The sequence below is a fragment of the Aythya fuligula genome, chromosome 3 (assembly GCF_009819795.1).
Source record: "Aythya fuligula isolate bAytFul2 chromosome 3, bAytFul2.pri, whole genome shotgun sequence".
Taxonomy (NCBI): domain Eukaryota; kingdom Metazoa; phylum Chordata; class Aves; order Anseriformes; family Anatidae; genus Aythya; species Aythya fuligula.
In genome coordinates this window covers 48,960,005-48,986,680 of record NC_045561.1, presented here as the reverse complement: position 1 = coordinate 48,986,680, position 26,676 = coordinate 48,960,005, and the positions used below count along the sequence as shown (strand labels likewise).

Below are 26,676 nucleotides of genomic sequence, written 5' to 3'. Positions count from 1 at the left end.
TGCAACTTCCCTGACTTATCAGAAGACAACTGCACTTTTGGGAACTAGCTGAAATACAGCCAGAAGCAACACTTTTTGGCAAAGTTAAAAATACATTGCACTGACATCCTAACTTAACACTTCATTCTTTGCAACATGCTTTTGTTCACACATCATTCTTTCAGAGAAATAGTCCAGGTGAGCAGTGATACACACCTCGATCATTCACATAACACATAAATCAATTCCGATTAATCGTTAGTGAGCAGTGGCTTTAAGTCAGGTCCATTTGAGAACTCTTTAACTTCAAACATTAACCACATTCTTCCTTGTAACAAAGCATTCCCACCCACAATTTCCACCTCTTCCTTCTTTAACACACCTCAAAGAAAATAGTCTCAGTTAAAGACACATCCTTAACTTTGAAGAGCTACCTCACGTAGTGTGGTGCAGAGCACTGAATCTCCCACTACATTTGCACCCTAGCCTGTTGGAGCAGGTTGCAACAAAAGACACCACCAATCCTCCTATTCCAATCACAGGCTACTTAATTCTCCTTTCTCACCCCTTCACAGCTCAAAATTAGTATGTCTAACCACCTCTACTCACACAAGTTTTGTGCATGCCTCATGCCTTATGAGATGAGATGTGCAACAAATTACAGCCCTTCCTAGACTAAATTAGAGCAAAGAGTAGGGCAGTACTGATATCATAAATACTCCGTTTTGATTAGAAATTTCTAACAATAAGAGTCGTGGAAGCAGATTATAATACAGAAAATAGCCAAGAAAAACAAGTCTAGAATAATTAAGCAGGAATTAATTCAAAGGCTAAACCCATTCCCCGAAGTCAGGCAGGTGCACCAACAGAGCACAAAGAAATTAAGGCTAGAAAAAAGTTTTCTCCTCACAGACTTTTCCTGCTGGTAAAGTGAACAATGCAATTATAGTCAACCTGAAGGGATAACAAGTAGAAAGTAATTTTCAGTCAGCTGTACTAACATTTTTGATAAAGTGGAAATAGTTAAATAAAGCAGAAAGAAATACTTCCAACTTTTGATAATCTGACTGCTTTAACAAAGCAAATTTGAAACTAGAAATACATAGACAGCAACCCCCAGAAGTTTGATGACTATCTTAATTATCCAACCATAGACATAAAATTATCATTCAAACATTCACAGGTCCTTGGCTAATTCATTTTGAACTCAAATGAAGCTAAGTTAAGCATCTCTGTGATTCAAGATGCATGCATTATTTAGTATTAGCTAGACATTTGTTCATTTATGCAGACAGATGCCAACGGGATTTATGTGAGAAGGCACCCATTCTGCTTCACTTGAAAAGTTTCTTGTTCTCTCACTGAAACCTAAACCACAGATCTTTGTCATTTTGTCCATCTTTCTGTTTTAGAAAAACAAACAAACAAAAAAAACCAACACTTTCAAAAAGTTACAGTTTGGAACAGTTTCATGGGAGGAGTGAGATGTGAAGCTCTCAGCACATCTCCAAGTGAACAAGGTGCCAGCATCTGCATCATGTTCCCTTATACACAGATGCTACTCCAGGTACTTCTAAAGACCTAAGGCTGATTTTCCACAGTAGTTTTGTAGCTTTTCTTTTCCAGCAGCATAAAATAGCTACATAAGGGATTTTTTTGTTTTGTTTTGTTTTGCTTTTATTTAATTTCTGTGGCTGGTTGGTTTGGTTTTCTTTGGCGTGGTCCATGCAGCTGATAAGAACAGTTTTGCATCGCACTTTTTAAAATGCTACATGAATATTCTTGAGGAAGACTGAGAAAGAACAGAATGGAAAAGAAACACCTAAGCTGGTAAGGACAAACAACAACAAGAAACTGGAATTTCAGAAGAAAAAAAAAAAGGTAATCAACTCTGAAAAGGGAGCTGCCTACATTTTCGTTTCCTTATAAGCCATTACCCTTGTCAGCATCCTCACACAGCTGAGTGTGAATACATCCTCTGCTATAGGTACACTTCATACAGAACTACTTGAGCTTAAAAATCATCTAAAACTTCTCAGTGTCCCAACACTCTTTTATACAAAGCACTTCGGGATTTTTCCACTGTTCTTGGGACTGACAGCACAGCCCGCTCTCAAGGACAAAGAAATTTCGAGAATAGTCTAAACAGAAAATTTGAGGTCCCTTCTTTAAATGAGTTTCCTCTTACCCTGCCCTCTCCAAGATACAGAGCACAGCTCCACTTCCAGACAGGTTGTGCTCACTGACTGAGCTTGGCAATTCGTAGGGGATATGACTAAGACCTATAGGTAATAGAACTTGGGCTGAAGAGCCCAAAAACTGGTACAAAATATTTATAAATATTTGCTACATCCTGAAAGACTTCAGTCAATCTGGCAATTCTGGGCTAAATCTCTAACCCTGATTCACATGAACAACATCGTTCTGGGTAATGTTTGTTTTTAAGGCATTGGGAAATGATATTTAAAACAAAAACAAGTTTAAAAATCAAATTGCAAACCATTTATTTCCTCCTGTCCAAACAGATCTCAGCAGCACACAAACAATGTGAGCTAACCCAAACTGTCACATAATACTGTACTTATTTATCTAACACCACTGAAGCCAAGCGCTGAGCGGGGGAGATGCTAACAGAGGAAAAGAGCGATAAGATTAGTGCCATTAAGCTGAAGCAAGCAAGACATCATTTTATGTAACTGAGGGGAAAAAAATGTAGGTTAATAAGGAGAATGACTATCGAGCAACTAGAGGCAAAGAGCAATGCTAAGATGAGAAAGATTGAGGGCCCTAAAAAATGAAGGACAGGAAATGAGAATATCATGGGCCTGCATCTTAAAGAGCTCAGCCAATATTTCACCACTTACATGTTGAAGTACTAGCAAGGACAAGATCAGGTAAGCAAGCTGGAAATAAGAGCAAAGGGATCACAGAGAAGTGGAGAGAAAATGAGGTATTAAACTGCTCAATCTGCATGACGACAATCTGAAAGCAAAGCTCAGATGTGAAACTAGAAGAAATGGGAGAGCAGAGGCACCCAGCCCTTGTGCGGGGGAGTCACCAGCTGACTCGTGCTGCTGAAGCTCTTTTGGGGTTATAAAAAAATGACTGATAAAAAGTAAATCTTGCAGATAGTGTGAAATGCTGAGAAGGCTTAATATTTGAAGAAGTGTGGGCAAAGAAACGTGGCATTTAAAGTGCCTGGTCAGCTGCTGATGACAGAAGGAATAAAGGGAGTACCCCTGAGAGTGAGAAATCAAGTCATATCTGCAATATTTATCTGGTACAGTTGTGCCTCAAAGTCTTCTCTGAAAACTTAACACAGGACACACACTGAAAGCGGCATCTTAAAGGCAATGCAAGTGACACCAGCCAGTGATCCCAACACAAGGCACAGAGGGACTGCCAGAGTGGAATCACACAGTTATTTTTACAAAGAATCTGCTGAAAGGAAAGATTTGGTAGACGATTTTGAAAAAAAAAAAGCAGGCATAAAACTTGATGTTACACAAAGACATTTCTATTTCACATCCTAACTGGGGAGGAGGGAGAAGGACCTGCAGAGGGCTTTGGTTCTTTCTCCTCCAGTTTTCACTTTCCACATGAAAAAACACAACTTTTCACCTTGTTGTAGTTAATTAATAAACTACAGCTTCAGTGCTGAGTTAAGAGTTCCTGCTAAGAATCAGCGTGAAGCTCTGTCACGGAGAATCAAATCAGCAGCCAACTGCAGTTTAGCTTCCCTTCTCTGGTAATGACTAATAAGCAGCAGTTCAATAGAAAGTGAAACACCACTGCTTAAAAGTTCCCATTTGGTGTGGCACAGTAATACCACATGATGTAGGAGAATCTCTTGGTTCCTATTAAAATAACAGGAACAGGCAGGAAACCATCTTGGCTGACCTGCTGGTCACACTGAGGAGCGGGAAGGAAATGCACAGGCAGTGGAAGCAGGGACCTGTGGGCTGGGAAGAGCACAGGGATGCCATCAAATGGAACTGAGCTGGGCAAGGGATGTAAAGAATAACAAGAGGGGATTCTACAGGTCAGAAAATAAAGTCCAAGGAGAGTGTGCCCCCTCTCATAAATGAGGGGGGAGAACTGGTAACAAACAGACATGGAGAAGGATGAGGTACTCAGCACCTTCTTTGCCTAAGCCTTCACTGGCAGTCAGGCTGCCCACGTCTCTAAGGTCCCTGGACCTGTAGGCTGTAAGCAAAGAATAGGTCTGAGACCATCTGATGGAACTGAACACAGGTACAAGTCCATGGGGCCTTATGACATGCCTCCCAGGGTCCTGAGGGAACTGGCTAATGAAGTTGCCAAGCCTCTCTCCATCATAGTTGAAAAGTCCTGGCAGTCAGGCGAAGTCTTTGGTGACAGGAAAAAGGGAAATATCACTTCCATTTTTTAAGAGGAAGACCCAGGGAACTACAGATGGGTGAGCCTCACCTCTATGCCTGGGAAGATCACAGAATCATAGAATCATAAAGGTTGGAAGAGACCTCCAAGATCATCTGGTCCAACCATCCTCCTACCAGCCACTAACCCATGTCCCTAAGCACAATGTTCGACCTTCCCTTGAACTCCCCCAGTGACACTGATGTCCACATCCCTGGACAACCCATCCCAATGCCTGACTGCTCTTTCTGAGAAGAAATGTCTCCTCATTTCCAACCTAAACCTCCCCTGGCTCAATTTCAAGGCATGTGCAAGACAAGGTGACCCAAGACAGCCAGCACAACTTCACCAAGGACAAATCATGCCTGACCAATCTGGTGGCCTTCTATGATGGAGTGACAGCATCAGCTGACAAGGGAAGACCAACTGATGTCATCTACCTGGACTTCTGTAAGGCCTGTGACACTGTCCCACACATCCTTATCTCTTATCTCTAGAAGGGTGGACTATTTAGTGGATAAAGAATTGGCTGGATGGCCGCAGCCAGAGAGTTGTGGTCAATAACTCAATGTCCAGATGGAGGCTGGTGACAAGTGGTGATCCACAGGGGCCCATCTTGGAACTGATGCTCTTTAATATCTTTATCAACAGCATAGACAGTGGGATTGAGTGCCCCTCAGCAAGTTTGCAGATGACACCAAGCAGAGTTGTGCAGTGGATAAAACAGAAGGAAGGGGTGCCATCCAAAGGGACCTGGACAAACTCACGAGAAGGGCCCATGTGAACCTAATGATGTTCAACAAGTTCAAGTGCAAGGTGCTGCACCTGGGTTGGGTTCAATCGCAGACATAAGTACAGACTGAGGAGACTATAAAAAAAAAAAAAGAGGACAACTTTTTATAAGGGCAGATAGAGGCATGACAAGGGGAAACAGTTTTAAACTAAAAGAGGGGAGATCTAGATTACAGATTAGGAGGAATGTCTTTACTCTGAGGGTGGTGAGGCACTGGAACGGATTGCCCACAGGAGCTGTGGATGCCCCATTCCTGGAGATGTTAAAGGCCAGGCTGGATGGGGCTTTGGGCAGCCTGGTCTGGTGGGAGGTGTCCCTGCCCAGGGCAGGGGAGTTGGAACTGTATGACCTTTAAGGTCCCTTCCAACCCAAGCAGTTCTATGATACTATGAACTGTTAGAAAGTAATTGTCCAGTTTCATCTGAGATATGTGTGCAATTGAATACTGAGCTATTGCTTGCATAGGTACAAAGCAATGATCAGAATCACATTAACTTTGTGCTGTTGTAGGCCATTAATAAATGTCATGTTAAATACTGGGCTGGGACACCGATATCCGATATTCTTTCTCAGTGATAGTGCAAGAATATTGCTTTTTTGAAATGTGAAAGAATAATCTCTAAAAACCCCTGAAAGTACTTATTAGAATTTTATCAATATATAACAAGAGTTATTCTTTAAAACTATGCATAAGGATTAAACAACCTAGAAGTTCTCTTTCCTTCTCACTGTTGCAGTTCACTGTTGACCCAAACGACCCACCCAGCATGCTTGTTCCTACATGTTCCTACTCTGGAATGACTTATAAAAACTATCATTTTTACATAACAATTTGACATCTTCAGATGAGACACACTATAGCAGTATTATTTGTTATTATCATGCATATATGATATTCTAGCATGAGAAACAAATAAGTCATTAGAAAATGAACTGTAGACATCCATCATCTCCCATTGACCTCCTTTAAAACATCTTTGGATCTCTTCCAGACTTTGATTGCTCTCCTGCACTAGTAATCCACCATTATAAAACATTCACAGCAGATGTGCCTACTAACAGAGCATAATGATTTAAGTGGATAAGAACAGGAAAAGATGAACTCTCAGGAAACAAAGATCCTGAGTTTATGCTAATAACTATTTTAAAAATACTAAATTAAGGGTAAGCTTATGCAGATTTCCTTAAGTTCATCTATTTTGGAGTAAAGTCTCAAAAGTACTGCTCATGTCAGGCTACTTTTTCTGAAGTTCTTCAGAGTATTTTCCTGTATTTTTAAATGCTTTCCCAAATCCAGTTTTTGCCCTCTATAAATACCACAGCAGAAAATATATCAGCATTGTATTGGTGGAGGGGAATACAGTTGTTATGCAATTAGCTACATAAAGCTGCATTTGTTCTTCCCCTGTCTACACCATACAGAAGAAAAAATATGACAAGATGGAACAAACTTTACTAGAATGAATCTGTCAACAGCAAATACATCATAAATTGATTATGAATTAGAGTTGGTGAGATAGACTTTACATGGATGAAGATATTTTGTGGATGTAGCATTTTTGTTGTCAAAAAATACTTATGAATTAATCACACAGAATCACAGAATCACAGAATTTCTAGGTTGGAAGAGACCTCAAGATCATCAAGTCCAACCTCTGACCTAACACTAACAGTCCCCACTAAACCATATCCTTAACGGCAAAGAACTAGTAAAAACAAAGAATTGGTTTACAACGGTACAAGGCACAGGTAAATTTTAGTTCTTACAGTTTTGACTGCACTATGAATCTGCATGGGGTGGAGGGCTGCTATTACAGTCTAGTAATATGGAGAAAATCACTTTATATCATCTTATTGAATTTACATTCAACGTTTCTTTTATAGTTCTTGTTCAATTCTTTCTTTCGTGAACCTCCTTTAACTTTACTTATAGAATGACAGTTTTACCCAACAGGAGTCCAAAACCATCAAGAAATACATCAAAAATGTGTTTGGACAGAAAATACTCATCAGAAATTCTTTTGATAAAATTTCAAAGACAGTATCTCACTTGTGCTTTACTGGGCAAGTGGAGGAGCAGAAGGAGTGGGGACCTAGAACAGTGTGTTGGGTTTTTTTATAAATTAAATACTGGGTGGGATCAAGTGTTCATCATTTCTCCTATATTCAATTTGACTCATTTTATTATTCACAGTAGGAAACATATCTATAAAGGTTATGCAACTTACTTTGCAGTGATCATACTGTTGCTGCAAAGTTGGAACATCCCCTCCAATGGGCATTTGCTTTTTAAGTTCTTCATCTTTTGTATTCAGCCATTTGATTAACTCTTCCAGGGATGTCAGTAATCGGTTCCATTTCTCTGCACTTGCCTCCAAGTGAGCCCTGTGAAACAACATAAAAGCATCCTTAAAGTCCTGAACAGTACAAAAACCAAGGGACTGTAATAAATAAAATAGCTCTACCATTGAGACAGGAATATTTCAAATGCTTAAATGCTAAGGACCTTTGATGTGTTTGAAAACAAACAAAATTCTACTTCAAATCATTTTGCACAGAAAAACAAAATAAGCAGGTGAAAAATGTGGGAACACAGACAAACATGCACCTGATATGACCTAAAGCCTTGAACACCGAGCATCCAAACAACATAAAGAAATACTGTCTTTTGTGACTCTGCCACAGCAGCGCACAAAGTACAAGCATCATTTTGTAAGCTAGGGCACCACAAGACTCACGTCTTTCATGCCAAGACCCTGAATCTCTAGCACCAAAAGCAACAAATTCTCCCAGCAGTCATCAACAGTAAATTAACCATGCTGCTGAACACGTCAGTAGCACAGATTATTTAACGCAGTACCTTTAGTCAATGAAGAATTACTAGAGAATTAATAGTGTGAATCCATCCTCCCAGTTAACTCAGCAACCCCCCCAGATTCCAAAATACCCTCTTCTATCATGTTCAGGAATACATTGACCTGACAGCTCCTCCCTGCAGTACCTGGACAGCTACACAGAATACTTGATAAAGGCCAGCAACCCCACTTTTACTCCAGTCACTCCATGTTACAGACCCATTTGAGACTAACATGCACTTAGCTCTCTCTACTCTATCACTTGCATGGTGAAAGAAATTGTTTACTGGTATAAGCTAACTTCTTTTTAGTATACACTGACACTAGCTCTGCACCTTTGTGCCCTGCTTCTGACAGATGAGTGAACTGAACTATTGTTCTGTTTCCTAGGTCTTTTCTATTCTGAACTTTTTTTTTTTTTCCTGATTCACTGTAACTCACATCTTTTAATACAGGTGAAACATTCACAGAATCACAGAACTGTAGGGGTTGGAAGGGACCTCAAAAGGTCATAGGGTCAAACCTCCCTGTTCACCTGCCTTCTATTGTATTATTCTCTCAAATGGCATTTGAGTGAACATTTGCTACTGATATGACAGCAGTTGGACTGAAGGGGTGATGTGCTGCAAGGCTTACTTTGAGACAAACACTATGTTGTGACCTTGTAGGGATTGTAGTAGGTTTACGTGGCAAGGTTTTGGTAGCAGGGAGCCATAGGGGTGGTTTCTGTGAGAAAGATCTAGAAGCTGCCCCATGTTTGGGAAGGGCCCCCATTGTTTTCCAGAGCTGAGCCAATAAGCGATGTTGTTTTGCGCCTCTGTGAGAGCATATTTAAGACAGGGAAAAAAACGCTGCGCCAGACAGCCGCCGGGAGTGAGAAAACAGCCTTGCAGGTGCCAAGGTCAGTGTAGAGGGAGGGGGAGAGGTGCTCCAGGCGCCGGAGCAGAAGTCCCCTGCGGCCTGTGGTGAGGACCATGGTGAAGCAGGATGTCCCCCTGCAGCCCATGGAGTACCACGGTGGAGCAGGGCTCCACGCTGCAGCCCGTGGAGGAGACCACGGTGGAGCAGGTGGCCCTGCACCGACGGAGGCTGCCGCCTGTGGAAGACCCCTGCCGGAGCAGATTCCGGGCCGGACCCGTAACCCGTGGAGAGGAGCCCACGCAGGAGCAGGTGACCTGGCAGGAGCTGCTGCCCGTAGGGGAGCCAGGTTGGAGCAGTTTTCTCCTGAGGGATGGACCCCGTGGTACTGACCCATATCTGGAGCAGTTCTGGAAGAGCTGCTGCCTGTGGGAAGCCCACGCCAGATCAGTTCATCAAGGACTGCATCCCGTGGGTGGGACCCCACAGCACAGGGGACGAGAGTGACCGAGAAGGAGCGGCAGAGAAGAAGTGCTGTAGACTGACCATACCCCCCATTCCCCCGTTCCCCTGCGCCGCTCGGGGGGAGGAGGTGGAAGAGGGTGGATGGGGGGGGAAGGTGCTTTTGGTTTGCTTTTTCCTTTGTTTTCTCACTTCTCTCGCTTGTTAGTAATAGGCAATAAATCTTACTATCTCCCTATGCCGAGTCTGTTTTGCCCGTTACAATAATTATTGCGTGATTTTCTCGTCCTTATCTCAACCCTTGAGCCCCTTTTCACATATTTTCTCCCCATTCCTCTTTGAGGAGGGGGAGTGAGAGAGCGGCTGTGGTGGAGCTCGACTGCCCACTCGAGCGGAACCACGACAGGATACTAGGAAATTAACCAAGAAACACAGTCCAGGGGAATGGGAATAGACAAAGGGAAACCCAACAAATTCTTTCTGTAAAGGATAAGCTAATTTTAGGAAGAGGAACCTATTATTTGCTCCATTCAGGAAAGCACTTAAGCAACTGCATGGGAAAAAATATAAACTATTTGCTAGAAGTGCTGTTCTACTGCTGCCACTTCCTGCATCATGATTTCTGTTTTCCCTTGTTGCAGTCACCAGTATCTTTTCCCTCAACACTGAATCTACCCTGCAGTTCCCAGATGCACTCAGGATCATGCTCCCAACAGCATGGTGTGGTCCACGTCCAACATCTCTCTTCTCCTTTCCAAAACTGGTTTCACTTGCCATCAAAAATGCCCTCAGAAAGTTGCAGTGTCGCTCACACATTGCCCTCCCATGTCAGGTACTCAACAGCACCAGCCCTCCTTTCTGGGAGTGAACACAGCATAATACTCCCTAGTAATCAGGCAGAGGAGACACGTTGCCAAGGCAGCCCATAACTAAATTTACAGTTTTGCTGTTAGATCCAGATTGTTATGAAGAGAAAGCATTTTTATGGATTTCTAGCAGCAATCAAAACCTTTCAGCAATCAACATTTTAAAAATTATATCTGTAGCCTTCTGTGCATTTGATAGTAAAATCTCTATTAATTGTGACTTATTACTTTATCTAGTACATTTAAGCAGCTCTCACCTCTAAAACCTGGCACTTTCCGGGCAGAGCAGAATTCTTGTATACAGAATGAATTAAAATTTTGTAAGGGGGAAAAAGAAACCCCTACATCTAGTTAAAAGGCACTTTAAGGGTGGCTCACTTAATTTAACATACACTGCAATAATATTAATAGTGAAAAAAATAATTTGGTATTAACCTGAATGATGAGGCATGTGACACCAGATTAAATGGTCTGTAATTTACTACTACTGAGTGCCCACATACATGCCAATGCAATAACAGTAGCAAAACATCACCAGCACATGGTTTCCACATCCAGCACAAGTGGGGTTAGAGCAGTAAGGAGTAGAGAGTGGTGAGGAAACCAACTGCATTAACAGGACATTAAAATCCCTCTCTCTGAACACAGAATGAGTTAACATCTCTTCAGAAATGTTAGAAAGAAATTAAGGGAGAAAAAAAGCACACACAGAGGAAGACATCGCATCAGCATAGACTGTTCCTGACTGTTGTTTTGCTAATCTTGTAAGCAGTAATACCGAACATAGAAGTGGCATGCCGCAGTGACAGCTGAAGAGCAGCCACAAGCCTTCAGTTCTTCCGAGGAGTGGGGAGACATGCAGACAGGCATTCACTAAACTCCATTCAAAGCAAATGCTACACAGGAGTGAGGGAGGCGAGATGTGCTCCAATTTGTGTTTTAGTTTTAGTGGCTTACACAATTGTAGACTTTTTACATTAGTGATACAAACCATTCAAAGAGTTAGAGCCAATAAACTATGCTGGAGTTTTGAATTGTTTCCTGGGCTTCTCCAGTTCCAAATAAGATTTCTGCCCTTGTTTTGGGATTGGTGCTTTTACCAAAACAAGGTCTGCAAAAACAAAGCTTTAAGGTGTTTGTGTTCACATGACAAATGAGTTGGCAGTCTCTACGGATTTGCCAGGTCAAATGGTGGCTTAGGATCTGCTCTGATGAAAAGACAGTTCTGTACCAGATGACTGTCCAGTTTTGAGTACTGGTTGGAGCAGCAATTTTCCCAAGCATCAGGCAGCATCAGAAACGCTCCTATGGAAATCTTGGCTGAGCCTGAAAAACCCATATGCCCTCATCCAGCTGACCAGACTGAGAACACCCTTGCTCTGCTAAGGCTGAATAAGATCCTGCAGAAGAGCAGCAACTCTGACACAACCCCCCTTCTAACGACCCTGGGAGACTCCCTCCCCATCTGGAGACCTCCTCAGCTTTTGTTTCCACTATTTAGGTAACACTTTTCCTGCTGAGCACGAAGGGAACATATGGAATAAAAGAGACTGGTGGGTGGTCTGAATATAGAGAATCCTTCCCAGTTTCTGCAATACCTCCCCCAAATGCTGATACCTTCCCACCCAAGAAGAAGGGTTTCTTCTCAGCATTTGGCTGCAAAATGCAGACTTGAACAAACCTGCAGCTTTGTTTTCCTCCTGGGAGTAACACAACACAGAGAAAAAGAAGGAAGTGTTAATAAGTCTGAGTAATTTTAAGGAGAGCCCTCTCTGGTGGTGTCACAGTCACTACAAGCATAGTTTAAGTAGTTTCCACACATTTAAAAGTATGTCACAAGAGCATTGCATTTTCAGCCTGGAATTCCCTTTAGTTCCAGTAGCAGGGAAGTAAAGTCGGTATAGTGATGAGCACCATCACCTCTGAGGACTGAAGTGATAAAGAAAGTCTTACACTATTCCTAAGGGACAGCAGCATTTTCAGCAGCTAAAAAATCAACACAATCAGAATGTACACATTGTTGAAAATACCCTAAAAACAAATAAATAAATAAACTTAGATAAATCTTCATTTAGAAGCACTATTCTGAGCTAAAGGCAAAAAAAAAAAAAAAAAAAAAAAAAAAAAAAAAAGATTTTTCAGTCAGCCCTAGCCTCTAACATGGTTACATACTTGTTCTCACAAGACTCATCCATACAGTTTTGCTTTCCAAATCATTCTTGAAACAGGATGCACCGAGAAAACAGAATCTGAAGGCAAACAGCCAGATCAACACACTGACTTCATACCAGTTTTAGGCCCTGTTACTTCCCTGTGAAGGCTTTCATCATTGTGCAAGTTAGAAAAGTGAACTGCAATCAAAGAACAGGGAAAAGTACATGTACTCAGAAATGCTGCACTCCTTTCAGAGGAGACAGATTTGAAAGGTTAATTTACTTCTATTTACTCCGCTATTCTCTTCCCCGCCTGCCTTCTGCTTGTAGTTCAGTGCCACGTGGCCCTGGAGCACTGCAGGGATCAGCAGAGCCATGCACACAGTGCAAACGTTAGCACTGCCCAGAGGGGTGTATGCTCCCTATCTACCCAAAGTGAAAACGCAAATCATTATTCAGAAAAGTGGCTAAACTGAGCATTCACTGCACAATTGTTGTCTCTGCCTTGGAACTAACAACTGGCCTGTGGTGAATGCCTTGAAGGCCTTTTTGTCAGCCATGAATTTCTCCCAAACTATGATCAGCCCTAGGACAGGACAGGCAATTGTTCTTGCTAGAACGTGCAGTTGATGACTAAAATAACAACGTATTATCAAGTTTTGGTCTCTCTCTCACATTGACTTGTACAGCTGAGTACAGCTCATAAAGGCCCAAGTTTAACAGCTCCTGCGTTAAACTACTTGTCGTGTGTTGGGGCCAGTATTTGCAAACCCTCATGCCAAATTGCTTGGTTCTTCTAGGTCAAGCTCTGTCTATGAGGTTCCATTCAGCAAATCCCACCAGTTACACATAACTGTTTAGCTGGCTGGTGACAGGGTAAGTGGAGATGAAAAATAAATGTCACATTTCCCTTCTACCCCCCTCTTTCCAACTCTGGTGTCTGAATTCAAAACTCAACTCATTTTTCTGGTTTTTGGAAAATTCATATGAATGCTTAACATTGTTCTGTTCTATTAAAAGAACAGTCTCCTTTAATCAACAAGCAGGCAGTAGCAATTAAAAGCTCCAGAAATACTTTTCTATGTAATTACTTGTAATATGGAATTTTATTCATATTAATGAATATGGTAATGTCTACTTCCAAAATGACATCATAAAGTTTTTAACAATGAGTACACTTGGATGGGCATCAGTGAGTTTGGCATTGGTAGGGTCAAAAATTGTAAATGGCTTGATGAATACATATTTTAAAACATTTCTTAGTGGAATAGCAGCAGGCAAAAAAAATCTACCACCAATACAGATGAAAATACTTAGGATACAAATCCTACTAAGGTATTCATTTTGGTGGAAAAAACAAAACCCTGATTTCTCCTCAGGTAATTGCAGATTCACAGAATGACTTCATTGACATTGCCATCGATTTAAAATAAGGAAAGATTCAACATACTTTCTGGAACATTTAGTACAGATTGGCAAGTTACCTCTGCACAGCTCTGGGGAGGGAACAAATAGTTAAGCGTGCACGGTAAGCTAATGCACCAACTCTTTACATCTGTGCTTGGGGTACTTCACAGAAGAAAATGGAGATTTCACTTCAGTGCTGCAGTGAAATTTCTCAAGCCTTTCAGAAGACAAATCTGCCCCATTCATGTCTTGACATTGTAATTACTTACCTGATGTTAGCTGACTTCGCCTTCAGGTCATTCCATCGATGGTTCATGTCATCAAGTCGGTGCTGGAGCAGGGCAGCTTCCTCAGAGTTTCCCAAGGCTTTCACCATCTTCTGTCTGTTTCCATCAATGCTTTTAAAGATGTCATTATGGGCATCAATTTCAGCCTGGATGTCCTGAAATATCGACAAGTCCAGACATCTTATTTCAGTAAATTAAGGAAAAGCTTATTCCTATTAGTATTCCTATCCTCTTGGACAGAGCACATAGCCTGACTTTCTTGGGCAACTCTGGAAGGATGTGCAAAGAAATCCTGCAATACCATTAACATCATTATAAAAGGTCCCGCTTTCTTTAGTGAAAGAAAAGGAGTTTGAAAGTCATCCTTGACTCTGAAACAGCATTTACAGCTATAAACACTACATTCTCTGCCTGTCTTTTGTATTAAGGTAACTCATTGTTTCTTGTTTCCCACACATTTCCGCCAAGTGCAACATTTGCAAATGCACTGGAAATCTTTCTCCTGCTCAGAAGTTCACAGCTGCAGCTTTAGCTCTGCTGTCTCTTTCCTCTTTGAAATATAAGACTACAGAAACTTTATGCAGAGCAGTCAAATTCAAACTCTATACAGTGTTTTAAGCCATGCAATGAAAGCTTTTATCTAAAAATGACGTCTCTAAACTGCAACTGAATGACTATAGCTACATATATATACATATATACACATATATAGCTACAGCAACCCCATTTTTACAATTCAGCTGTTGTATACCATGTCCAACAACATATAGGGATATAGACATAAAATGGCGTGATGTATCATAATCTGATTTATGTATTAAGTGCTGATCTGAAAAAGTGCTTGTAATTTCAGTTCAGCTTGCTCATTTCTCTTCCCTGCTGAAAATAAACATTTTCTTCTCCAAAAACATAATTTATTCTCCTATTCATCCGCCTCAAGAAACACATTACAGACATTGTCTGCATCTAACAAAGTGAAGTATTATTTTTAAAACATGTTATAATAGCATCAGACAATCCCTTGTATCACCACTGATGCTTTCTAGCATCTGTACGTCTCTGTATGCCCTAATAGAGAAATGTAAATGTTTAGAGAGCCAGAAGCTGTACTAGCTGTCTCAATGGAATTAATCAGCAAAGATTGTGACAGAAACTTGATGCAGATGTAAACAAACTTCTTTTTCAAAGGAAGAAATTCAATAACTGAAATCCTTTAAAGGATTTTATTTTTCCAGACAACCCCTCAGTACTTTCCATCTGTTCATAAGGAGCAGGAAAGGATTCTTGTACCTCCCTGTCCTTAAGACATAGTCCCACATCTTAGAATGGCTGCTTGCACATCTGCAATTGATAATTGGAAGCAATGGAAAAGTTGCTATGAAACTGAGATAGCATGAAAGCATTTATCAGTTAGGGAAAAATGAAAAAATAAGTAAGGATACAGCTGGAGAGGTGAACAGAGGAGAGACAGTGAAAGCAGGGGGAGAAAAAGATTGCGGGTGGGTGGGGAGCTATCAGTGAAGCTCTCCAGCTGAGCTGCTATGTGACTTTGGACAGCTACCTATTCTTTGCCTGTTTTTTCACCAATAAAAAACAGGTAAAAAGACACTTTTGCTGTCTTTAAGCCATGCTGATAAAAAAACACCATCTTGAATATATACAGAAGTAATGACATTTAAAATGAAAAACAGAAATGGAAGTGATTGACGATAACAGCACAGTCAGCAGTTAGGCAAATCAGATGCTTATCTGAGAACATCTGCAGCTCCTGACCTTATGACTCAAACATGCAGGGAGACCCGCTGAAAACCAGCTCAACTCTGAACAGCAGGAGATGCAACTGCAGACAGCAGATTCAATTTTAATTGCACACTGATCTGTACTACAGGAGTCTGGCCATGCCAAGTCCATTTCTGTGCCTCTCTGAAGTTACATCACCAACTGGCCTCCAACCTCCTTCTACAATCACAGTGCTCATTTGAATGCTATTAAGAACCTGCATAAAACCTTCTAGTTTTGATTACATGCGAGAGGATATGCATGCTTAACAGTTCAAAATGATGTTTCGTTGAAAACGGGTCTTATTCCTGTATTTGCCAGTCATCATGTTACATTGATTACGGCACCGCAAATCTGCTGTGCGCATTCTTGAGTCCCATCTGTGATGGCCATGTTGTGACAGCTCAGTTCAAAGAATCAACTTTGCTAATTAACTTCTCTTCCTCTATTCCGATTTCAACTTTCCAGGAAGAAAAAGCCCTGCCAGCTGATGGATAAACAAACGGGACTGATATTAAGGGTAATGAATGCTGATGTATCACAGCCTTCTACAAATTAAAAAAAAAAAAAAAAAGAAAAAAAAAAAAAGAGGGACAAATCCAGATGTGTCCCACTTCAGTGTGCACATGAAGAGGTGCAGCAAGGAAGTAAAAGATGGCTAATGGCAACAGATGGACACAAATTACCTTAATCCCCAATAATGACATAAAAGAGCTTGAAGTTATTTTATTCTGGTATTTGGAAGCCTTCATTGGAAGGCTAATAAATAGGGATGATGATCTTGTTCCAGGATTGCTACCAATTAATCTACTGATTAATTAATTACTACCAGTACAATCTCCCTTACTCATCATGTTACCATACCTTTCTCCCAATTGTTATGGAACATGTAGACATGTTCTGGTTGCCCTCCCTTGAAATTCCTTATTTCAAAGTGCAAAGAAGGTCTACTCATGTTCTGCATATACCAAAACATGTTTATCCCAATGTGTTGTTTTTCTTGCTCCTGCCTATTTCTCGGTCACTGATTCGCCACATTCTTCATCTTTGTCTACGTGGCAAAGAGGATGAAAAATTTGATCATCACTGCTCATGCCATAACTAGGATTAACTCTAGTAAGAGTAAGTCAATTTCAGTTTGTTGGTACTTCAAAGGCAATCATAAACACTGCCCTGGAATCACAGAGAAGCTCCCATATACAGACAAGAGCTGCAAAGGAGACACAGAGGAGGGTGCAGGAGAAGACGGGAAAATATTCTGCTGGTTTTGCCACAAACGGGAGCACACAACTGTGAAACAGTCTTTCTTAGCCCAGCACAGAGAGGATCTGGTCCAGAGCACTCTCCTGGTGAGTGCAAAATACAAGTATAAACGGAAAAGGCTTTTTTTTTTTTTTTTTTTTTTTTTTTTTTAATAAAGCCAGAAGAAATTCATAGTTTTTAATCTGTAGTTACACAGCTTTATCAACTTGGTTTTTTGAAGTAGAGATGCCACAGAGATACCTCAAGGTCACATTTTGGTAATTCTGCAAATATTTATGTGCATATATCTACTAAACTGCAATGATAATTTATTGGTGTGAGGCCACCAGATCTGTTTACATGCACGAGCACTGCAGGATTACTGTCCTAAATTAAAATAATGCTCTTCGAAGAAACAATTCATCCTATATATAAATCAAGGTACAAGTTTTAAAGTTTTGGAGGATAGAGAAGAGAAGAAATAACTAGGCTGACTTTATCTACTTTACCCAGCCAGTGTATTAGAAGATTGCCACTTTTTTTTTTTTTTTTTTTTTTTTTAAATTCCATTTAAGAATAAAGAGCAAACTGCTGCCTGTCTTTTCCACTTTGGTCTGGTGATTTCAAAATCCTCTCATCTCCATTCTGAACCGCAGACTTTTCTGGTTCTCTCCCTCTTTAGCCCTGTCATGGAAAATGACATACCTGCAGGATTCAAGCTTTCATTTTATGCTTGGATCTGATCTTAAAGCTTGTCTCCATAACAAGGAGCCTACTTCTTGCTTCAATTTCAATCAAAATATTAAATTAATGCATGTCACAACTGAAGAGCATGCATCTTCAAAGAATATGTAAGTAAGGGGTGAGGGATTTGATAACTCTGTAGATGGCAGTTCTGAAAAGGACCCAAAGAGGAAGCTGACTCCAGTTGCAGTTGCTACTGGAACAGCCCAAAGGCAGATTAAGTTGACTTCCCCAGGGTAAACGAAAGCATGTAACAGACTCGAACAGAACCAAACTTTGTGATTCCAACTCCAAGTTAAATCACCTATTGTTTTTTTTTCTTTATTATCTATTTTCCCCCTTTAAAAACAGCAAGGATACAGATAACTCTAGATGCATTAAAAAACAAACAAACAAACAAACAAACAAACAAAAAAACAGCATTCCCATGATTAGTCATTCCAGCACCTATTTCCTGAATGACTACTCCAGAGGGCCCTTTAATTCACTCTGAAACCTCCTACAGTTGTTAGCATATTCACTTCTACTCATGCTTTTTCTGATTTTATGTGTTTATACCATCTTCATTGGTACATCGCCATTAACAGTGGCAAAAAAAATTTCCTCATTAAAGGGCCTGAACCCTTCAGATGAAGGCAAAAACATTGAAGAAAACATCACATTTCCACCCAATCTTAGAGTGGAATAAGCAAGACACATTTTATAATAGACAAAACTTGACTCAATTCCATTCGCACCATTACGAATCCTAGACTGCTTGAGCTTTACGATACAAAGATCTAATGCAGAGAAATTATTTTACTCGATAGGCTAAATAAAATGATGTTCTTATAAAGTTACAGATTCTATTATCAGGATCCCTTAATTCAAGCTTTTATATATATATATATATATGCTATTACACAAAACTTAACTTTAGTCTCTTATAAAAATGTAGCATTAGTTTTTTGTTTGTTTTTTTTTGTTTGTTTGTTTGTTCGTTTGTTTGTTTTTTTCCAAAAAGTTTCTTAGGATTTATCAGCTATTTACTCTGATTTTTTAAAACTCACTCTACACAGCAACATTCTGTATTACACCCCTTTAAAAAAATATTTATTTATTTTTAACATTTCTTAGGAAATAAAATTCCACTCAATTTCTGTAAGGATCTGAACACAGAGCAGGGGTGGCAAGTTAAGGTACATAAACTACATGTGGCTTCTAAGAAATGGATATGCAGGTCTAATGCTGATGCTGGGCCACAGGACTTCATGATGGCACGCAGACTGCTAAGTAATATTTATCCCTGGGTACAAGCCACAGAACATGCAGGCTGCTGTGGCTTTTGGGCTTTTGAACCACGTGAAGATCTTAAGAGCTAGGGTTGACTATTCACAAATGAAAGAACTGCATTTTTCCCAACAAAAGTTCTCACTCAGGCTATTCTATCAGGACAGAAAGGTAAGAAAGGTTGGATGCGGTACCTGGGGACATGGTTTAGTGGGTAACATTGCTGGTAGGGGGATGGTTGGACCACATAATCTTGGAGGCCTCTTCCAATCTTAATGATTCTATGCCAGTCTTGTACTCCTTCCACCCAACACAAATCATGCTCTTTGACCGGAACAGGACAGCAGACTCAGTTCAGGTAGAGGGAATTGAAAGTCCCACAAGAATGACTGCCCGCTTCCTCTACTGGCAAGGTCTAAGTCAGCAAAGACGTAGTTACAGAAATGCTGCACTTCCCTGCTTTATTCCTGACCTCTAAAATTGATGACTATTCACTAAAGTATCTGCAGAAAACTATTCCAGCTGGAACAGCTGGAATGCAAAACATCAGTGCCAACCAAAGGACATAACTGCATGCCAGAACATCCTTCTTTGAGGTCTCACAGCAGGTGGCAGGGGAATGGATTTTTTATTAATATTATTTATTTTTTAAAATAGCAGAGCATATATTGAACCAGATATGTTTTACCTGCTGCTGCCAACTGCCGTTGGGTACACTGCTGTGTCAGATGTTCACTTGAGCCTCTGCTGCACACAGAAATTTTCTTTTTTTTTTTTTTTTGATAAGTCTTAGGGAGGAGGGAGTAAGAATTAGGGCATGATACAGGCATATTCCCTTTTTGAAAGGGAAATAAGACTTTTATTGCTCTTTTCCTTGCAGATGCTGAGGATAGGAGAGAGAGAGAGATGCTGTTGATAGGAGTTTGAAAAAAAGTCTCTGAAGAATCAGGTACTCAGCTCACCCAGGGAGTCCCTCCTATGCTTTCACGGGACAATCAACTTGAGAAAGCCTCATCCCATCTGCAGAGGTCCGCAGTGGCAGTCTGCTGTTAAGCAATCAGTTTATAACAAACCCGCATTCAGAAGCGCAGTACACGTGCAGAACCCTTGGGCAGAATTGCCATTATCATAAATCCGCCAGGGGCAGAAGCGTGTACAAAGAGAGACATTAAACCTAAAATGTCATACACAGACCGCACTGTCTGTCACTACAGCCATGGTGATGACGGTATGAGTTCAAAGCAATTCACAAAAGCAATTAAGTTTAGATATAACAGAAACTTAATTACAACTTAAGCTCTTCAATATTTCAGGAGAAAAAAAAATCAGGGAAATCATTCTGGGATATTTTTACATCTAAATTTCACATGCTCGAACTACCAAAAGCCTTGCACAGCAGCTTCAAAAAGCTGTCTCGGCCTGTACGGATGGATAATACCTTCCCAGGTGACACGGTGTGGGTAAGGACTCCTTTCATCACAAGAATAGTGACGCGCTCACTAGGGCTGGGAATGGCAGCCTGTGTTTGACAACCTCTGTGGCTCCATCACATGGCACTGACTGAACATCTGGGGGGCATCATAAATCCATTAATACTAATTCCAGCAGTCACATAATTCAAACTGAACAAAGCCAAAGCAGCCCTGCCCACTCAAGTATAACGCGGCTCTCCCTTTGCATAGGAAGGGAGTGTCGTGCAAGCTTCTGCAAATGCCATCTGGCTTCTGCATTACCACCACAGTAACAGCACTCGCAATTCTCTCCTTACAACACGTATTCATGGAAGTTAAAGGCAAGTTGCAAGCCAGGATCACTGTCATAATGGTGTTTCTCCTGGCAGCAAACTCCTCAGTAAGAAAGAACAGGATGGGTGTGGGGGGCACCGTGTGAGTGAGAAACGAAGCAGAGGGGAAGGAGGGAAACTTGCTGGAGGGGAGAGAAAAAAAAAAAAATAAAAAAAATCTTGCTCAATAAGCACTGATTAGAATTTGCGATTGAAGTTTACCACCTCTGTAATGTTAGCTTTCTCCTACATCACATTACAAACTTCACCACAAGACGCCAAAATGGCACAGTAACCTTAAAGCTAGAAACCGTGGCAGCTGCAAGACCTACAAGATATGCTTTTGTTGAAGAATTGCTACAAACAATTCCTTTGACACAAAATAAGACAAATATTCAAAGTCACAAGGGAGAGCGCATGGGATTTGCATGTCCCACTGTGTGTACAGTACAAAAAATAGAAACACTGTTTCAAAACTAGGGTCTTAACAATGTCATGAAGCATCTCAAAACTCCAGTATGTGTCCTAGTCTCTAAGGCAAATGGCAGCAACTACCAGAGAACAGTGAAGCCCAGCTGACAGGCTGGGAAAGAGAGGAGAAAGTGTCCCACACAGTGATAAAATCCTGTCACAAATGTTTTCACCTATTATTAATAGCTATTTTTTGGGGAAGAAAAAAAAAAAAAAAGTCATGTTCAAGGGATAATGAACAGTATTTGTCTCATTAGCTTCAAAGTTTGCTTCTGTAATAAAGGAAAAACAGAAGAATTTAGAAAGTAAAACATTTAGAATTTAGAAAACAAAACAGCACCAAACCAGTTCATAACAGTCTTCTGTAACACAGGATTATTATGATTTTGAATTCATTGAAATCATTACAACAAACCAAAACAGAGAACACCTCTAGCTTCATTGTGTTTTATGAGGCATTTAGGTTCATTTAGTCCTATCCTTTACACCACTGTTCAGGTGTCCAGTGCTGATTTGTATTAAAAAGCCATATTTAAATTTTGATCTTTAAGATAGAAAGCCACAATCATTCTTTACAATCTGCTTTCCTGCTGTGTGATCACAACTTTTTTAATCAAAGAGTAAACAAACTACCACGTATAGTTTTTTTAAGACTTGCATGGCACAGGAAGTTTGTAAAGAGAAATGTACTACAAAAAAACAACAGAAAATATAATAAGCAAAGCCAAGCTAAGGATCACTGCAAATGTACAGTCTGGGTTTCATCAGAAGTGCTGTCAACTAGATGAAAACAATCTGGTTTTGAGAAGCCTCATGTCTCTCACTAATCAATGCAATCACCACAAAGCCAAGCCTCCTGCCTCTCAGCATCATTGTTACCGAATTTCCTGGTAAGAGAGAACAACTAGACAGAACACAAGACTAGATGAAAGGATGGGAAAAGTGGCACACTCCTGGGAAGTAATTCTACTCATAAAAGCCATCAAGAGATCTTCCAATTTAACTATGATAGCATCCAACTAAATCTAACAGCAAACCACAGAGCACTTCCTTTATGTCAATAGTGAACTAAAGTCACAAGCATCCTAGAAAGCTCTCGTACGTTCTTAGTGTAGCTAAGGCCAAACTTTTCTATAATTTCCTTTAAAAAAAAAAGATAAAGATGACCATAATCAGAGCAAACGCTCTAAAACTAATCCAGTAGGACCTAAAATGGAGAAGGAAAGAAGCGTTAGACTTCCATATTTGAGAGGTGCTCAAACAGGGATCCCATGAGAACCTTAACAGCAACACAGAAAAACGCCCAAATTTGACGTGAACCTGCCCGTTTTGCTGCACACTTTTCAAAGCCATAACCAAATATACATAACGTTTGCATCATACCTTTTCAAATTTTGCCAGCAACTCACGTAAGCTGAAGTTCAAGCCAATCATGATCAAGTGTCCCTCGAAGCCTACATTTTCCCGGGAGATCCTCCAAGCCAGGTCCGTCGCCTTTGAGAGGTTTCTCTCTTTTTCCACCTATACAGTCTCAAACGTCTCTGGGAGCTCCTGCGTGTGGCCCTCTCTCAGGCAATGTTCCCCCAGGGGCAGCTCACACAGCACCATTGTAGCAGCCCCCTGGTCCCCGTTCGTTCCCTGGGGCTGGGTGAGCGGGCTTGAGCCGCTGATGCTGGGTGATGCTCCTGGAGGGGTTAGCCTGGTCCCATGGGGCTGTGGGGATCTGCTCGTCCCCACGCCTGGCCAGGACTGCCTTCAGCTCACCTCAGCAATGGCGTGCAGGCTCCAAGGGCTTTCTGGCAGGCCACAAGCTCAACGTTTGGTCTCAATTACCCTGAGCAAGAGAAGCTATACTCTGCTGGTGCGCCGTGGGTGCAGGGGGTGGGGAGGAGGAGCAACTCCTTCCATGTTGCTCCTCTCAAGAAAAAAAAAAAAAGGAAGAAAAAAAAAAGAAAATCCCCAGAGAAACTTCTGCTTCTAGAAAGCACCAAAAGCCAGCTTCTCAGAGAAGTCGAAGTGGGACGAGGCACACTTCAGCCCAGGGCGCACGGCAGCAGGGCTGGGCAGGAGGCCACCAGCAGGCTGCTGTTGCTGTGGTGATGGCCAGGCCACGTCCAAGCCTCCTCGCCTGGCCCGCTTCGCTCGGGGATGCCGCACCACAGAACAGCTATGGCCCGTAAAAAGTAATCTAAAAAGTCACTTCCTTCGTTTAGTCAATAATATTAAAAAGAAAAGTCTCCAGCAAAAGATCATGCTGCGACCTCCAAAGCCTTCGCTGGGGATCTCCTCCTTTGGTCCTGGCGGCTCTGACAGCCGTGTGGTAATCTATCCCCGACATTTGTTTATTATTTTAATCAGCATCCTCCCTTCCAGCAGCCCTCGTGCAGCTCCGCAGCCAAGCACACTCCCCCTTCCCGGAGGCCTCCCCGCTGCAAAGCCACCGCCACACCTCTGCGGCTGCCCTGGCCCCAAAATCTTCACGCACCTCTCATCACCCAGCCCTCTCCCTTCCCACCGCGAGGGAGAGTGGCTGTTCTGTCACCAAACAGATTGTGAGGCTGTAAAAAAAGCCTCCTCGTTTCCCTCATGACCCAGGGCTTGCCATATGCAGCTTGTTTTCGCAGGAGGCCTTCGCCGGCCTTTCAGCAGGAAACCTGACGCCCGGAGGCTGGCTACTAGGAAATCACTCCATTTTAAATCATTCCCACTTGAAACAGCGTGTGTGCCTGTGAAGGCCTATTTAAGCTACTATTAATGCCTTCCGTACAACCACACATTACTCAACTGAGAGAAAAGGAAAAAAAAAAAAGTTTCAGCAGTAGTTGCCAGCAAGTGAGAGAATGGATAGTTAAAAACAAACCAACTGATCTCTTGCAAAATCTGGTACAAGTGTTACTCCTATGGCCATATGGGAATCATGTGCTGCTTTTACTTTCTCTTTTAATTCACCGAATTGTCACTTGAAGCACCAATAGAGCCACTAATGGCAAAATGGTCTTTAAAATCATTCTCAGCTATCGGATCATACTGATCTAGCCAGCATGGGTTGGGGTTTTAAAAATTAACTTTGGAAAACAAGCACCCTGGCAGTAGATGGATTTTCACTTTGTGCTTCGCTGCATGTCTGCATGATTTGCGTGGGCATATTACACAAACTGCAGAAGTGCTTGCAAAATAAACAGAAAAGTTTTCCAAATGAAAAAGGCAGAACTAGAATAGTTTTGCTGCCCTGCTGATGGGTAAAGACAAACTGACTGAATATATTCCACTGGTTATGGAAGAAAAAAGCCCAATTACGAAGGCGACAGCAGTCAATTCTGCAACAATTGCAGATTTTATTTGCCCCACGCATTGCTTAATCTCATAAATGTTCTCTTTCAGTTGCACACACTCTAACATTTGTGAAATGTTTATTCGTTGATACTTCCCCCCGAAATTCCCAGCTAGTGACTAAGACCAGCTAGTGCTCTATGGAGCCTCAGTTTCTGATCTACTTTCTTTGTTCTACACTTCCCTTAAAAAGTACAGAACAGAGAACTGCCTCCCCCCTCCCATTCGAAGACTTAAAAATCCTATCTAAAAGAAAATATATTTAATTTAGAATTTCTAAAAATCTCTTTCCAATCCACAAAAATCTATCAGACAACAACCCAAAAAGAAAACCTACAGACTCATAAGTGACTAGCAATCTTGCAGGGCTGCTAACTCTGTGGTTTACCCAGGGTTTGTAAGTTGATGATGGCAGCAAGAAGGCAGCTGCAGCCCTGCAAGATCTTGCTAGAGCATCTTTAAGCAAAATCTATTTATACAAGTATCAACAACACAGAACAAAAACACTGACCAGCAACAGCCCACTACTATTTGCAGCACACAGTAGGAGCTAACACACAGTCTGAACTTCGAGTTCGTAAACTTCAGCAGAACATCTAGGGGAGCATGCCATGGTAGTGCAGTTTTACCTCCTTTGCTGGCAAAATGCTGTCAGTCTGCCCCTCTCATCATTAGGAAATACTTTTTAATTAAAAAATCAACCCTGCCCAAATCCCTGAAAGCTGATCCTCTGGGCACTGTCTTTCCCATGATAATTTTGCAGACGTTGCAGAGCAGTGCAGCAGCTTGTACGTGGAACCCAGCTGTGTGATGCAGCAAGGAGTTACTTATGCCCAGTGTGACTTGTGCCACATGGCAAGTGAGGAGCTTCTCCTTCTCTACAAAAGCATAGTGCATTCCTACAGGAAGTAAAATTAAGACAAAAATACACAGAAGCAAAGGGCAAGGTCCAGTCTTAGATCACACCTTACAAAACTCTAGGCTACCCAGTCTTGATGGTGCTCCACTGCAGCCAGCAAGAAGAGCATGCATTCAATATTTAAGTCATAAAGTCAATTCTAATAAAATATCATTTTTTTTCCCTCCTTAAAAAAAGGCTCATTTAAAATTCACTAGTGATCTGTAATAGACCCTACTAAGATGTAAAACACCTGTCAGATACCAAAGCATCTAAAATCATGTTCAAATACTGTTCTTTTCCAAATCAACCACTTACAACAACAACAAAAGTAAAAAATATTATAGTGAGAGAGTAAAACCATTCTACAAGAGTGACTTAACTAGAGTCTGTCTGAGACTCACTCTGTCTTCCTGCAAGACAAAGTTTAGATTCCAATTCTCCTTTACAATAAGGATTCATTCTACTGCTCTAGCAGAGAAAAAAAATAGAAATACAGAAAGAAACCCGTACTTAAATCGATTTCAGAGGTGCTAGTACACATAAAAAATAGGTGCTAGACTGGATTATAATGAGGCTGCATGACTCAGGACTTTAAATATTCCCATTAATTTTACTCTCAGGCTTCATACTTAGATAGCTTGTTTCCCAATTTTCTGTTACCATCAAAAAACATATATTCTAGGTCTTTCAGTACTGCTACATGTAAACAAAAATGCCCTGGATAGGTGCCATTCTGCAGAATTCTGTAAAATGTAATAGAATTTATGCTCCCAGTAAAACGGCTTTGAATAAACAAATGACTTCTTCAGTGGCCCTTTCACATGAAAACACAATGCAGCATGTAGTGAAGAGAAATTCTGCATTTGGAGAAGAAAAAAAATACAGAAGAAATAATCTCTACATTGACAAATATTTAATACAGCATCTACAATGACAGCAGTTCTGTAGATATGCCAATGTTGGATCACAAATTCCAGAAATACAACACTTGCTATAAAACATCTATCTTTACACTATTTATGTAATTTTCCAGAGCACTGAAACAGGCTGCCCTGGGAGGTTGTGGGGTCTTCTTCTCTGGAGAAAGTCAAGGCCCGTC

At 41.1% G+C, this 26,676-nt stretch overlaps 1 protein-coding gene across 3 annotated transcripts in view; it reads right to left on the bottom strand.

Annotated features, from left to right (window-relative positions):
* UTRN (utrophin) overlaps positions 1-26,676 on the bottom strand; it is a 366,152-nt gene that overhangs the window by 117,171 nt on the left and 222,305 nt on the right. For all 3 annotated transcript variants that reach the window (XM_032185295.1, XM_032185296.1, XM_032185294.1), the window contains 2 exons: positions 14,041-14,213; positions 7,399-7,555 (listed from right to left, as the gene is read on the bottom strand). In XM_032185295.1, coding sequence (XP_032041186.1) covers positions 7,399-7,555; positions 14,041-14,213 — 330 coding nt within the window. The remainder of the gene's footprint in view (positions 1-7,398; positions 7,556-14,040; positions 14,214-26,676) is intronic.